Source organism: Anas platyrhynchos, chromosome 7 (assembly GCF_047663525.1).
Source record: "Anas platyrhynchos isolate ZD024472 breed Pekin duck chromosome 7, IASCAAS_PekinDuck_T2T, whole genome shotgun sequence".
NCBI lineage: Eukaryota > Metazoa > Chordata > Aves > Anseriformes > Anatidae > Anas > Anas platyrhynchos.
In genome coordinates this window covers 15,276,876-15,292,139 of record NC_092593.1, presented here as the reverse complement: position 1 = coordinate 15,292,139, position 15,264 = coordinate 15,276,876, and the positions used below count along the sequence as shown (strand labels likewise).

The following is a 15,264-nucleotide window of genomic DNA, read 5'->3' as shown; positions in this document are numbered from 1 at the left end:
ACCAGCACACCAAGCACTAACTGATCTTTGCCACGTCAGCCTGAGATAACATTCAGGCGGTGCTTGCACAGCAAACGTATCCCAGATGTGCAGTCCTGCTGGAAGCAGCCGCTGGCCTCTGGTAGGGAGAAGACAGCACCTGACACTTCGGAGGAATACAAATCCCCCTCATTGAAGCAAACTCCTTCCCGGCGCCTCCACCAGCATGTCCAGCCCCTCCAGCAGGGGATTTAGTCAACCACTCGACATTCCGAAACAGGGAAGTATCTCTCAAGTGAAACCACAATTTCCCTATGACTCTCCAAGTCATTTAAGAATAAAACCTCCACGGCAGGCGGAGACGGCCACGGATTTGCAGCGCTGCGGAAGATAACCGAGCATCTTCCCTCGGAAAACCTTGCGGCATTTTGTTCATCCAGCTTTGCAGCTTTATTTCGACAAACACAGGAAGTCCCGCAGAGATAAGGACTTCAATTCTCGGAAGCTGCCTCAAATTTTGGGTCCTGTTTTAAAAAATGACCCCTGTATTTTAGGAGCACCGAGCATGCACAGCTCTAGCTGCTATCCCAGGTGCACTGCTGGCACTCAGCACTTCCAGAAGAAAAAAAATAAATAAATAAATCACATTCGGATACATAAAGAACTAGTTGTGTCAACCTAAACCGTAAACATCAAGAAAGGCAGGGCTACAAAGAAAGACAATGTTCTCATTAACCTCTGTCCCACCAAGTGGCCAGCATTACCTGCACTTTAACTCTGCACACTGAGAACATCCTGATTTAAGCAGCCTCACTGCCTTTGCAAACATTGACTCAAGAAAAAATTAAAAGCAGGTTTTGCAATGTCACAGCTGTAGGCTAGTTTTTTTTTTTTTTAATCCTGGCGTAGAGCGAGTTACATATTTCAAGATGAAAAATCACACCTTCAAGTGCAAGATAATGCAAATTGGAAGAAATAATTTAAACTACTTGTACACAGCAAAGGGGAAAGAATTAGCTGAATCAACAGCTCAATGAAGACATCTGCTCAGCATGCAGCATCACAGAGCAAATAAAATGCTCGGGCAAGTTAAGAAGGGGAAGAGAGAATAATGTGGATAAATTATAATGGCATCATATCATTTCACTGACAATGGCAAGCCTACTCTGCTCCTCTCAAAGGCAACAGGTCCGCGATACAAAAGGTCCAAAGAATAGCTGGAAGCAATGCATTCACAGGAGGAAAGCCTGATTTCACCTGGAAGAAAAAGATCTCTCCACCTATGAGGAGAACTCACAGCAAAACACTTGCATTAACATAAAATGAATGTTACAGTGAATGAAAGTCCACAGTCTCAGCGGACGGGGAAGGCAATGTCACAGCTAACTCCCCACGTTTATGCCTCGAAAAGGACGGAATTTGGGTGCAGTTGGTGCACGGCACATGCCCAGCGCCGGGCGCACGCTGCCACCAGGACGGCTGAGCGCACCGGAGAGGAGGCACGGGCAGGCGGGGTGGGACAAGGCGCTCCCAGACCTCTCCAGCATTTCAGGAAGAGTTCGCCTCAGCCTCACTGTAACTCGATAAATAAATTAGAGGGGGGCGGGGGGAGGCAGCCCGGCGCTGCCCCGTCCCGCAGCGAGCAGGGCACAGGCGGCGGTGCCACGCCGGGGCTGCACCCACGAGCTGCTCGCTGCGAGGCCCCGCATTTCAACCCTGGCGTGCTGCGAGAATTGCGGTAATTAGCCATTAATTATTAACTCCGTGTGCCCAGGCTGCAGGACCAGGAGGAGCTCACGCCCCGCAGCCAGCGAGGCAGCCCCGCTCGCTGCAAAGCGGGGAGAGGGGAAGGGAAAGAAGGGCAGGGACGGGAAGGGAGGCGAGGAGGGGCAGGGAGGGGGCGATGCTCACAGCGGGGCTCTGCGCCACCCGGCCCCAGCCCGCTCCCAACTTCGCCCAACTCCTCCCGCCGCGGGGCACGGGGACCCCGCCGCGTCCTGCCCCGTCCCGTCCCGTCCCGTCACTCACCGCCATGCCCAGCAGCAGCAGCAGCAGCCCCAGCAACAACCCCGGCCCCGGTCCCGGTCCCGGGAGCCGCCCGCGGCGCGCAGCCCCCGCGCCCAGCCCCGCCGCAGCCATCGCCGAGCCCCCGCCGCTGCGGGCTGGGAGCGGGAGCGGGATGCGGCTGCTGCCCCGCTGCTGCCACGTCTGGCGGCGCGCGCGCGCGCTCCGCCCGGCCCCGCCCCGCCGCCCCGGGGCATGCTGGGGGTTGTAGGCGCGGCGCCTCCCCTCAGGGCGCTGAGGGGGCTCCTGCTCTGGGGGAAAGGGGCGGGTTGAGGAGGGGAGCCCCTGGTACTCACAGGTCTTAAGTCCTAAAGGAGAGCCCTGCTGACCTCAAAAGCCTTAAATCCTGAAGGAGAGCCCTGTGGTCTTCTCACGCCTTAACTCCTAAAGGAGAGCCCTGCGGTCCTCACACGTCTTAAATCCTAAGGAGGAGTCCTGCCTTCATCTCACACCTTAAATCATAAAGAAGAGTCCTGTGGTCCTCTCACCCCTTAAAACCTAGAGGAGAGCCCTGCAGTCCTCACGTCTTAAATCCTAGAGGAGAGCCTTGCAGTCCTTGCATGCCTTAAATCCTAAAGGAGAGCCCTCCAGTCCTCACGTGTCCTAAATCCTAAAGGAGATTCCTGCAGTCCTCTCGCCCCTTAAATCCTAAAGGAGAGTACTGCGGTCCTCTCACCCCTTAAAACCTAAAGGAGAGCCTTGCAGTCCAGCAGTGCCAAACTGCAGGGGAATAAATCTTCAGCCTGGAGAAGAGGAGGCTCAGGGGCGACCTTATTGCTCTTTACAGATACCTTAAAGTAGGCTGTAGCAAGGTGGGGGTTGGCCTGTTCTCCCACGTGCCTGGTGACAGGATGAGGGGGAACGGGCTTAAGTTGCACCAGGGGAGTTTTAGGTTAGATGTTAGGAAGAAATTCTTTACTGAAAGGGTTGTGAGGCATTGGAACAGGCTGCCCAGGGAGGTGGTGGAGTCACCATCCCTGGAAGTCTTCAAAAGACATTTAGATGTAGAGCTTAGGGATATGGTTTAGTGGGGACTGTTAGCGTTAGGTCAGAGGTTGGATTCAATGATCTTGAGGTCTCTTCCAACCTAGAAATTCTGTGATTCTATGAAATGCAGGGAGCCTGACCTGGATCTGTAACAAACACAGCTCTCTGACCTGGCTCGGTCTGTGTGACCTCCACTATAACAGCACTGTCTGGCTGCACCCAGGCCAAAACTCAGCACATGCAGCGTCCCCACTCTGCCTCACCATGATATCCCGGCTGTCCTCCGGTAATCCGAGCACCAAAGTGGGTCAGAGGTGTTAAAATTGGCTTCCCGCAACCAGGCGGGATCCTCACCTGCAGCCCAGTGGCCGCGTGAAATTGTTGCTTGGCTCGGAAACATCAAAGGGAAATCAAAGGCGTCTCTTTGAGTCTGATCCTTGCGGCTGGCTGTCGCCTGAGCATTACACCAAGAGGCTGGCTTCAAGGGAGCAATTTGTAGATCCATACAGCTGACTGATCACTTCAAGCGGTGATCATGAAAACTGAACACCGTTGACATTAACAAGTCCCCTGGTGGAGATGTAATTTTGCAAAGCAGAAATACACATCGAGAAAGTTATTACTATGAGCGCTTACACTTTTGTGGCATCTTTTTGCGGCAGGAACAGTGCACGCCTTCCTCAGTCACAGCTGGCTAACCTTTAGCAAACCATTTCACAGTGCTACACCTCGCTTCCCATTCTCCAAATAGGGCTGGCAATTCTTAGCTTCACCTTAAAATGCCAGCGAATGCCCAAGCAGAGCAGAGCAGGAACCGACAGGGGGTTGGGATGAGGAAGGACGCACAGCCAGAGAGGGACTTAGGGGAGGAAAGGAAAGGCAGGAATCTCTTCATCTACAGTGGAAGGCCCCAAAACAATAAAATAATCAGCCTGCCAGCAAAAGGCATTGGATCCCCAGTTGAAGCCATTTCAAACAAGCGATCAAACCCTCCAGGAACAGGCCACCTCTTCCAGACGCTGCTCACCTCCAGATCACTAGCCCCGAGCTGAAAGGCTTCTGCACACAACTACCCTGACTCATTCGGACCTCTAATCTCAGTTGGATATCCAGGTCCTCAAAGACTGTTTGAATCCTCCTGTGACTCCTTTGTGTAGGAAACTGTTATATCTTCTGACGCTTCACATCACAGTTACCAGTACCAGGCAATGCAAAAGTAACCTCAGTGTGGTGGATTTTCTGAAAGATTAATCAAAAAAAATAGTCCAGTTTGGAAAGCCACAATTCTTATATACAGAAGAAAATAAAGAGGGTATCCTTGTGACAACTACAGCTCTTTCTTTCAGTTCAGCTCAATAATTTGTATTGACGTGACAGGCATTGCCTGAACTTAAAAGACAAAATCATTGAGCATTTGTCTCAGGTCAAAATAATATATCAAGTATCAGGTCTGGACTGGGCTTTCCAGTGGCAAGTACTTAATCAATCCAGTTGTGCATTACTAATGAACTCATTACAGTAGTATCCAAGTTTTACCCTGTATCTATTTGGCATTAACATAACATGCCACTTGCTTCTTCATAATTGTAATATTGGTAGAGGGCACCCCAAATAAATGGGTGTCAGAGCACCCATTAATTCACCACTGAGAGGCAAGAAAGAATTACTGCCCTTAGATTATAGATCAGAAAACAGTAGCAGAGAGATTATGTGATTTGCCCAGGGCTATAAAACCAGACAGTTTCAGATGAGGTTCGTTTCCAAAGTCTGCGTTGGGACTGCTAATCCTTACTTGTCTGTCTATATTCAAATGCCTATTTTACCAAGAATAAAATATAAAACTGGACTGACAGTAAGTATGTCTGTAAGGAATTACACCTTCTGTATTTCCTATATGTTGCTGCTTTATTTGACAAGCTTTATTCTTTGTTCTCATTTTAACCTGAGCAAGTCTCTGTCAGTTTCTCATAAAAGGTAAAATGAGTCACCTTTACCACACAGAAAAATGACAGTAGAGCAGACAGAAAAAGACACAAGCACTTTGCAAGCCAAACTGAATCCAGGGGCAATCCAGTATTCCACACCGGGACCCCAAACCACATAGCACCCAAAATGAAAGGACAATTCCCTCCCTGCCGTAGCTGCATCAAGGTCTCCTCCTTCCTTCCAGCACCATCTCTTCCTTTAGTTCAGCTTCAGCCAACTGTTTTTAATCTATGGTCTTATCTCCTATAATTTTTGTGACATCTGTGTCATGGCACTGATTGCATCAGCTGAAAAGAGACATACGAGCTGGTTGCCATCAACAGATTGATGGTATTGAAGCCCTGGGCTCATCGTGACCTTTCCTACATCTCTTCTGCACATGATGAAAAGGAAAAGAGACAGGACCAGCCCTTGTAGGACTTTGCATGGGAGTGGTCTCAGAGAAGAGGCACAGCTGCACAGCGCTTTCCTCCAGCTGATGGCTGTCAGAGGGGAGAGCCTGAAGGCAGCTTTCCACTCCTGCCTCCTCAGCACCTGGAGCGGGGCTGCAGATGCAGCGTATCCATACACATCAGCTAACAAGTTACACAATAGATTATTAGCACACCAAAATGAGGGACACAAAGGTGCGGATGTAATGTAGAGGATTGTTTCTTAGGCTGAATATTCCAGTTTCATACTTTTGCATAAACTCTTTTTACCACTATTTTGTTAATGGTGGAAATACTTCATGAGTCTCAAGAGACTGCTGTCTGTTACTCTGCTGTAACACGTCTGTGATTTTCAGCTGATTCACTCTCTGCAGTGAATGAGGATGGCATGAAGGCAAATCAGGATGGAGTTTAGTTTGAAGGCTCTTAGCCTTAATGCTCTGCAAGGATGCCCTGTGCAACCATATCGCTCAGTGTTTCTACTTTCTGCATCATACCCCTTTACATTTCTGAGGTCCTGAAGGACTGTGCACTTTTTGTACAGAGCATGCACAGCACAAAGGAGAAATACACACATGCTGTGAGCTTTCATGGGAATTTTACTTTGGTACTTTATTGTTGTTGTTTCCTTCAGTCTAGAATCAAAGTACTTTTGGACCACAGGTAGACAGATGCTCTTTATATAGGAGAGGAAAAAGAGCAGTAGGTACTGCAGGAGTCAGTTAAAAGTTGAGTACAGATATTTTCCAAACTTTTCTTCCTAGAATTTTTTCCATTACAGTTTTTATTGCTTTCTTTAACTCTGAGGTCTGCATGCCCCTTTAGGTTTAAGTGGACCTACTGTTAAGAACACTGTCATTTCTTTCACTGAATTTCCAAAACTGGATATAATGTGTTCCTGAGTAACATAAAAAACCTTCTACAGTATGGGCACCTTGCTGGCAGGTAGTAGATAATTTATGTCTCTCAGTTACCTGCTGAGAGAATAGCTTAAACAAGATTAAAACAACCATTGGAGTCTAGCTGTTGTGCAGTAACTACAGCAATACCAAGTGTTTCCAAAGTATTGCAGTTGAGATGGTTTTCTAGTGATTTGCAGAAGCTTTATAAAATATTTGCAGGCTGTTTTACCTTGAATGCATCATCAGGAAAGGGTCGAACAATGAGCTTGTGAAGAGAGCTGAGATCTGAATCTGAATTCAGTCCATAGCACAACCACAGGTTTCCTGCATGAGGATTTACATCTCATATGGTCTAGCAGGGGCTGATGTCTCCACCTGTAAAACAGAAATAGGTGCATTAGTGGAGCTTAGCTAACACCCCTTGGATTGTGATGGCACCTACATACCCCAGTAACAGGGGCCCAGCTGGTTATTTTTGAAAAATAAAGTTCTTAATTCTGCTGGCAAAATGTTTGTCTTCACTCTGTAAGTTCACATACTGAGACTGATTGTGCCATGCTGCTCAGGGTAGCCTCACACCAAGGGGTGGCAATGGGGAAGTAGATGGGGCTTCTTGTGTGAGTGGAGTTATTATGCCTCTGGTCCGGGTACACAAAATATTCATGCATTCAAAGGACTAAATATAAAGGTGGGATTATAATTATATAACCGAAATATTGTTTGGTTGACCAAAATAGTGTTTGCACTAGTGGCCTCAGTCTTCGATGGAGCTGCATCTTTCCACAGTAGCTGAGCATCTGGCTCTATATTGTACACAAAAAGTGTATTAGCATTCAACCATCAGATATTGTATATTTGCTGCAAACAATGTTCCACTAAAATATTTTTCATACATCTGTCCTATGAGAATATAGCCAATATACGCAATACATCCATATTCAGTACTTTTTCCTCTCTGTATGTAGGTAGATAATTTTATATCTACGTTTTCTATACGTGTATATACACACGTGCACACGTATATGTGGCATATATTAAATTAAACAGATGTTTTGTGGCAATTTATATTATTACATATAATCATAGTCATTATCCAGTCAATATGTGGTTTTTTTCTCCGTTTTTCAGCTTTCCTGGTATTAGTTTGTGTGATTAAAGTACTGCCTGGGAAAGCTCAAGATCAGCAGATGCAATTAAATGTACGACTGTGCAGTCACTAGTTACTACGTGCAATAATGCAGACTTTAATGAGAAGGATTTCCTTCCTGACAGACCTTGTCTTTGCAAGGACCACCACTCACAGTCATATGGAAAGAGCTGCGTTGTGATGAAGCTAGCATTAAAGAACAACTTTCCGTCAAATCCTTTGGCTTTTTGCAGTTGTGCAGGCAGGGTAGCAATTTAGCAACTCAGTAAGGAATTTACTAGGTCCTTAGGATTTTCTGTCTCTAAACCTCTTTCCTTCCTGCGTACTGTGGTAACCCACCTTTTAGTAGGGAAACACCACTGAGAATGCCGCATGTGAAAAGAGCTTGTAGAAAAAGCAGGGAAGCAAGTGGGAATAAAGCCTTGATCCTAAACTCTTTGAAGGTAATGGATTGACTTCAGCAGGCTTTGGCTCAAGCCCCAGCTGTCAGAGAGAAAAGTCAGTAAGGGAAGGAGGAAAACAGTTGAGAAACAAGGAAACAAAGGAGGCAGAGAGAAAAAATGCTGAACAAAAAAGGAAGGAATCAGAAAAAGTAAAGGGTAGAGTGCTAAGGGAAGTGAGGCAGAGGAGAGCAGTAGTGGACATCACTGAAATGTCAATAGAGAAAAGTGAGAAAAAAAACAACAGCAAACAGCCCATGAAACAGGTTGTTCAGGAAGCTGATTTGCTCCTGCTTTTTCAGCTGGTTGTCCACGTAGCACGACTTCAACATTGCCAGGGATTCAGTGTCAGCCATTTCTATACAGGCTTGTCTCTTGCCTCCACTGTAGCAATGAAAAGATGGTTTAAGGTGGGTCTTATAGCCACAAGATTGTCTTGCAGGCTAAGAACAGGAGTTAGAAGACCTAAATTCTGTTTCAGAGCTCTGTCCCGGGGCCCTGGCAACCATTAATAAGTCTATAAAGTATTATTTTTCTCATTTTCTCCTCTTGAAATATTCATAAGCCTGGTGACAGGAGGTTACTGGGCTGCTGTTTGTGAAACAGTGAGATTTACAGACAGTTGCCGCTGTGAAACCCTCTGGTAGGGTCTGTGTTGAAAATGGATGTTCCTACTGCAAAGGATCATAGTAAGGTTCGGCTGTTCCCCCAGATCTCCCTTTCAGGATATATTTATTTTACTAAGATAATTAGCAAAACCTCTGTGTGGCTCTTGGTACCGTAATACCAAATTCCTTCCTTCACCTTTATTATCAAGGGTATCCACATGCCTGCCCTCTCAAAAAGCCTTATCAGACGGCTGTTTGCTGAAGCTGAAAAACGATTTTCTCCTCCTGGGGTTCAGCCGGAGACTCTGGATTTGCGGTACGGCCCCAGGACAGGCAGGCATCGCGGTTTGCTGGGGCCCGGGAGAGGGAGGGGGGTCTCCAGGTGACTTCTTCTCCCCTCGCCTCCCTGTGCCCCCAGGAAAAAGCTGAGCAGGAGAGCCAGCCAAAGGCTCCAGCCGCACGCAGCCAAAGCCAGGATCTCTGCACACGCAGGTGACGGTCTGGATTTTGCACTATAGCGTCTTGGCTCTGTCTTCATCTGCGGCTTTCTCGAACTCTCTTGCTCCTACACATTTTTTTCCACTCCTGCCTCACAGATATCCTCTTATTCTCTTCTCTCCTGGGCCGTCTTTCCCTGTAATATCCATTTCCCAATTACATTTCTTTCCGCTTAGCTGACCTCTTACATAAGATATTCGCCTCTTCCCCCCAAAGAAAGATGTAGATAAAAAAAAAGTTCCTCTGCTGCCGTCTCCTTGTTCACTATCCTTATGCATTATATCCACTGCTCCATCTCGTGTCTTTCGTGCTACTCAGACCATAAAGTCTTTGAGCCAGAGACTGTCTCTTGCTCTCTTCCTCAAGGGCCTACTTAGTAGGTCAGTCGTTAGGCACATACAGTAAACATCATAAATAATAACGATTCTCGGTTCCTTCTGCAATGATTTTCTCATTGGTCGTGTTTTTGGTTCCTGTATATTCTGGCTTCATCGGCTACGCACACATAAAAATAGACAAAAGTGGCTTTAGAAGCCGGGAGCTTTCTAGCAGCTGGCGGGGTTATCTCGTGGTGAGTGGACCCAGAAACCACACCAGGTACTGAAGGGTTTCTGATACAACCTCATTATTTCAGGTATGATTCTCTTCATTAAATTAAACTGTTTGAGCAGAAATTTTCTATTCGGGGCATCTGCTTCAAGTTTAATTACTTTGGGAAACTTCTGCCAGAATTGTTCAGCCATCTCTAAGCATTAGGCTTAGCGGATGAGGTGCCTTAGAAACTCCTGCCCACCTTTATTTAGTCTGAAAGCCTCTAATTCCCTCCTCCCTTGCAGCAGGCATCTGGCCTTCATGGCGGAGTCATGCCCTTTGCAGTCTCTGTGAAGAACTGCCCAATTTTCCCAAATTAAGTTCAGATTAAAAAAGCAAACCAATGCTGTCGTTTGCACATGTGTAACAGCAAGCGCCTGCGTTCTCAGGTCCCCGTCTCCCATGGCTCCTGCAGCCCAGCCTGCAGCTGCACACATCGGCTGAGCCTCTTCTCCACCTTGTGCCAGAAATCTCAGCCCCTTGCGCTGGGGAAACAGGGTGCCTCTAGGCTGAGAAAGACCCCCAGGATCAGGAACAAAGGAGCTCACTCAAAAGTTGGGAAATGCTAGATTAAGGATGTTTGAAAAACTGTGTTGGCTTTCTTGAACATGGTTTGTGAGGTGGAGTTTTTAATTACACAATTATGCCTTTTTAATTTCCACAGACTCCCTAACCTGTTTGTTGCAGTTGTTGGGGGACTTGTAATTAAAGGCTGGAGATAACTGGAAGGAAAAAGACAGACCTATCATTAATAAAGCAGAATCTCTGTAGCACTGGGCAAACTGCTTAAATGATTTTTTTTTCCACATCCCCCCTAAATGTTGGTATCTCTGTTTCTTGGCTCCCAGCTTGGTGTCTGGTCAGATTTGCAGAAATACTGAGCACTCATAAGAGAAGCAGAGTTCTGTCGGAGCAGTGCAGTGAGTACTTACACTCCATACAGCTGACTGTTCTGAAATACAAGGTCTTATGTAGTTAAACAGTACGCTCAAATATAGGGAACTCAACCTTATATTCCCTTGTTTCAGTTCCCTATTTATCAAGTAAAAGGGCATCCTCTTTTAACCTACTATAATTGGGAAAACAAACTGCATGAATCACTCTGGCTGTTTCATGAAAGGGGACATGCAAAAGACCCTGTGATGAATGTAACTCCCATCAAGGCAAAGTTTGAGTAGCAGACTGTGAGGAGGCAAGGATATATGCAAGATGGAAGATGGATCAAAATACGAAGAGCTACACACGGACTGAGCATCATCTATCCTGTGCACTGAAGGAGGAAGGGGACTGCAGAAAAAAATATGCTCAAACATTAATGGATACCTGTTTTTCTAAGAAAACAGTCTTGGAAGAAATGAACAGCGACAAGACAAGAAGGTGTTCAAAAACATTGTGTAAAAATGTGTTAAGCACCTATAAAATGGAGATAATGGTACTTTTCCTTGCTAGTGAAGTGCTTTGAGAACTGCTGGTGAAATCTGCTGCAAGACTTAATGAATTATTCTTTTCACAGGAGCTATAAGATCTCGTAGAGTGACTCCAGGATAGCTTGAAGGATAGATCTGAAGGAAACTGCAGCCTAGTTAGTTAATTTCAGGGGTTTTGGAGCAAAATCCACGAGCCATCAAATCCAGTTGCATTTTATGAAGTAACTTGGTGTCATGAGCTGTAGACCCTAGAGACAAGACTACGGATTTGAGGTTATTAGGGTGACATAAGCCAGGATCTGGATTTGGTTTATTTTTTAAACAAGTTGCTTCTTGGCAGCAACCCAGAAAAAAGCAATATATATATATAAATAAGAGGAAGGATAGCATGGTAATAAAACAGCAACCAAAACTAGATCTGTGCAGACTGGAGTCTGTGAAATATAAGACGAGGACAGCACTGAGACACTAATAAGGCATTGTCCAGCTGAACTAGTAAAAAGCAATAGAATGAGGTTTAGTGGAGGCTGACAGGGTCACCTCAAGCTCATTTACCCGCGTGCGCCGCGGAAGGAACATCGCTGGAACGACCACTTTTTTTTCCCCTCCTGTCAGTTATACAGCAGAAAAACTGAGCACCTGCTGAAGGCGCTTGTCAATGACAAGCAGCAAATGGTAGCAGTAAAAGTGCAAGCCGATGCAGCGAATGTGACCCAAGAAATACAGGCTGACAGTGAAAAATGCTGCAGATTTGAAGTGTGCCATAGCTCCCTGAGTTTATGAAAGCAGTAGATCTGGGCAGCTAGCATGGGAAACAATGACAGGGCACGTGTCTGAGACGTCGGTATGGACAGGCAAAAAATGCAAGGTCCTAAACATCACTTAGAAATGGAGTCTTACCACTGCAGTGACAAAAAGTAACCATATTCCCCATTTTTAACCTCTTGTTGCCAAATTCCCAGACCCTGCTCTAAGTCGTCAGCCAGGCACACGGATCCCAGCATTGTCAATACAACCCATACCAGGCCAGGGAGCCACAAGCCTCTGCCTCCCACAGGCACGAGATCTCCCATGTGAGAGCTTTTATCTCGCTTTGCACACAGTTTATGTGAGCTACTTGCCACTCTGAGGAAGAAGGTGACATACCTAGTACGTGCCACAAGTACCAGGGCACGGTTGGGTTGTAGCTGCTCTGGGTAGGTGAGGATTTGATAGACCAGGTGTGCAGGGCCCCCAGAAGTCAGAGGGCCCCGGATATTTGTTTGAGTTGCTTGCACTGAAAGTCTCCTGTGGGGGAAACGTGAGCAATCCTGAATTCAGTTAATTTGTCTAATGAAAAACTACTAAATAACTCCTAAAAAAATTCCCAAGACGAGAGCTCTAAGCTATAAGGTCTTGTATTCTGTTGCACTTTCTTTGGAAGAGGAACCCCCTTCATTACAGAGGCTTTCCGATCTGATTTATTGCTAGTGTATTGCAGCTTCATGACAGTAATACGTACTTTCCATTCCCTCTTGATTCAGTCTTGAGATGGTCAAAAAAGACAGAAGCAGGGGTGTTCGACTATGTGTGACCTAGGTATTCTGCCTTACCACAATCTCTTGGGTTTGTGCTTTTTCCTGTGACATTAATATCTGTTTGGTTGTGTACCCATAAATGCCAAACTTTTAAGTGGGAAAGGATTTATTTTAATATCGTCTGTTTAAAGTAAGAATTTTAGGGTGAGGATTTTCTCCTTATTGGTATATAAACATAATTTCTTCCTAAGGAAGATGGATATATTCAGGTTACATAAATCAAAATACTCAGCCATCTGTACCACGAAAGGGATGGTATGACTTATGTAAAGGAAAACTGTGACTCTCAAATCTGCTGGAATTAAAAAATAAATAAAAAAAATCAAAATATTCTGGTTATATGCTGTTTTGATACTTAAATACTGCAATGCATGGTTAAGTGCAAGCAAGACTGCATAGTAAGACCAAGCAAAATAAGTCAATTTCTCTGTAATATTCACAAATGTTTCTTAGTCAAAGTGTGTTGTGTAACTTCTGATATGGTTTTGCTATTGTAATTGTATTTATATACTATAATAAAATGTCCTTTAAAATTTTCTTATCTTTCAATCTATTTATTATTTTTCTCTTCTCATAATAACTACACATGGATTTACTGGACAATATTACTACACTGTCTATTTGGTTTATAATGTCATTTTGACAGATGAATTTGTTAACATAAATATCAGATTTTTTCACCCTTATTACTAATAACACAATGCATTCAAATTGAGATAATTTGAAAATCCATTTGACCTTTCACTTTCGATGGGTTGCTGAGTTCCTGTGCCTTTCCAAGTGTGTGAGGAAAACAGCTTCCTTCCTTGGGAGTCATTTTATGTTTTGTGTAGTAAGCAATGCAGAGGAAATAAAAGTTCTTTGTTTACAAACAACAGAGTTCCATTCAAGTGTTAAACAACTGTTATTATTAATTATTTACATTGTGATAGCTCTGCAGAGACATCATCATGGAGCATAGCTCTATTATAGTAGCTGCTATACAAACACAGATGAAAAAGATTATTGTTGCTATTCCTTATGGCATATACACTAAATTGCCCAAGGTAACAATGATTTGTTTATAAAAGGCAGCAAAAGGGCCTGGATTAATCCAAACAAAAAAGCCTAATTGTACTACTAAAACCATTTGTGATGAAAGAAGGAAACAAAACTAGAAAAGAATGTGCTAGATTAACCTCACATCTGTTTATTGTTAAAATAATAGAGGGATCCGCTATTTGACACTTCAGAAGAGCCATTAAATAAAAAGACTGGCGAGGAAGACCTAGCTGACTCATTACTTTTGCCAGTTTTGGCTAAAAAAATGAACAAGCACTTGTGGCTCTTCTTTCTGGATTTTTTTTTTCTTTCCCATCTATTTCTATTCCATCTTCCTCTTTTTAGCTTTTCTTTAGCAAGGGTTTTGCTGAGTCGGCCAAGATCACAGACCCTGTTGCTATGATGTTAGATAGATTGAAATCCCAGCATTCAAAATCCTGAACCCTGTTTAGCCTTTCAGTACTGGTCACGAACACACTTTTGATTCATCTATCCCATCAAATTTAATGCAACAAGAGTGCAGGGAGCTTACAATCTAGAAGCATTATATTAGTCTAAAATTATAAAAAGATGCATTCTAATTTTGGACCCAGAGATATTTGAAAGTATTTCTGGTGTTATTAAAATCAGCATCAATAAGGATTAGATCCCTCTGAGGATCTAGGTTTAAGAGACTGATGAAGGAAGGCTGCAGTATATTAGGATACTAAAGTCTGTAAAACTATCGGCTAGCATACTAATTACTGGATTACCTTTCTTTCTCCCATTGTATTGCTGTTTCCAGAAAATTTGATTCATCATTGTTGCTTCATTTTCAGAAATATACCAGTTTCCTGGAATGCCAACACAATATGCTGAGTTCCTCTGAATTCTCCAGAAGCAACAGCCTCCCACAAAAGCCCACTCCCTTCACAGGGCCCATTTAAGCACGGATTTGTATGTCAGGAGAGCAGTCAGGCATGGCTTTTTCTCTGTGCTTGCTAAATGATACTTAACCTACTGTTCCAGAATCTAGAGAAGATTGTTTTCTCCTACGGACTTTTTCTGAGAAAAATTGTTTCCTTTCTCTCTAAGAGGGTCTTTTCCATTAAGCTTTTGGGGAAGCAATCTCTGCTAGAATGCATGGTCATGATCATAAATGCATCTCAGCACTGCAATTCATGTATGAGAATTAGAGGGAGCAACCCCTGTCATTTAGTCTGATCCACAGGGAGCTGAGAAAGAAGCAGGCAGAAGCAGTGCCTGTTCCATTTATCAGCAGCAAATCTGATGAAAAAGTACAGTTCTAGCCTCTTTTTGGTGGAGAACTGAGCTTTTAACAGAACTACTTTAATTATAAATGTTTCTGGGTGATGGTACTTGTTCTCTGCAGAAAACTGCAGCTGAAACTAATCATAACACCGGCTATTACAATTTTGTAACATTACTAAAGTCTTTCATACACATACTATGATTGTCTTACACCCTTCTTATTGCCCTGGGTGCATTGTGGCCGTGTCACTGCCGTGATGCACCAATTCCCTTTACAAATAAAATGAAAGAGAAGGGCATGTTGATCTACTTATTCATGACAAGGAACCCAACCT

General features: G+C 44.5%; 1 protein-coding gene and 1 long non-coding RNA gene across 2 annotated transcripts in view; both read right to left on the bottom strand.

Annotated features, from left to right (window-relative positions):
* Window positions 1–2,202, bottom strand: part of PDIA5 (protein disulfide isomerase family A member 5) — a 97,883-nt gene extending 95,681 nt beyond the window's left edge. The window contains exon 1 of the mRNA XM_027461140.3: window positions 2,008–2,202. Within this exon, the coding sequence (XP_027316941.1) occupies window positions 2,008–2,118 (111 nt within the window). The 5' untranslated portion in view covers window positions 2,119–2,202. The remainder of the gene's footprint in view (window positions 1–2,007) is intronic.
* A 730-nt stretch (window positions 2,203–2,932) lies between these two features.
* On the bottom strand, window positions 2,933–6,513 carry LOC140002918 (uncharacterized). The gene is made up of 3 exons (XR_011810580.1): window positions 5,025–6,513; window positions 4,058–4,269; window positions 2,933–3,600 (listed from the first exon to the last, which is right to left on the bottom strand). It is a non-coding gene; the product is annotated as an uncharacterized lncRNA (long non-coding RNA).
* Window positions 6,514–15,264: the final 8,751 nt, after the last annotated feature.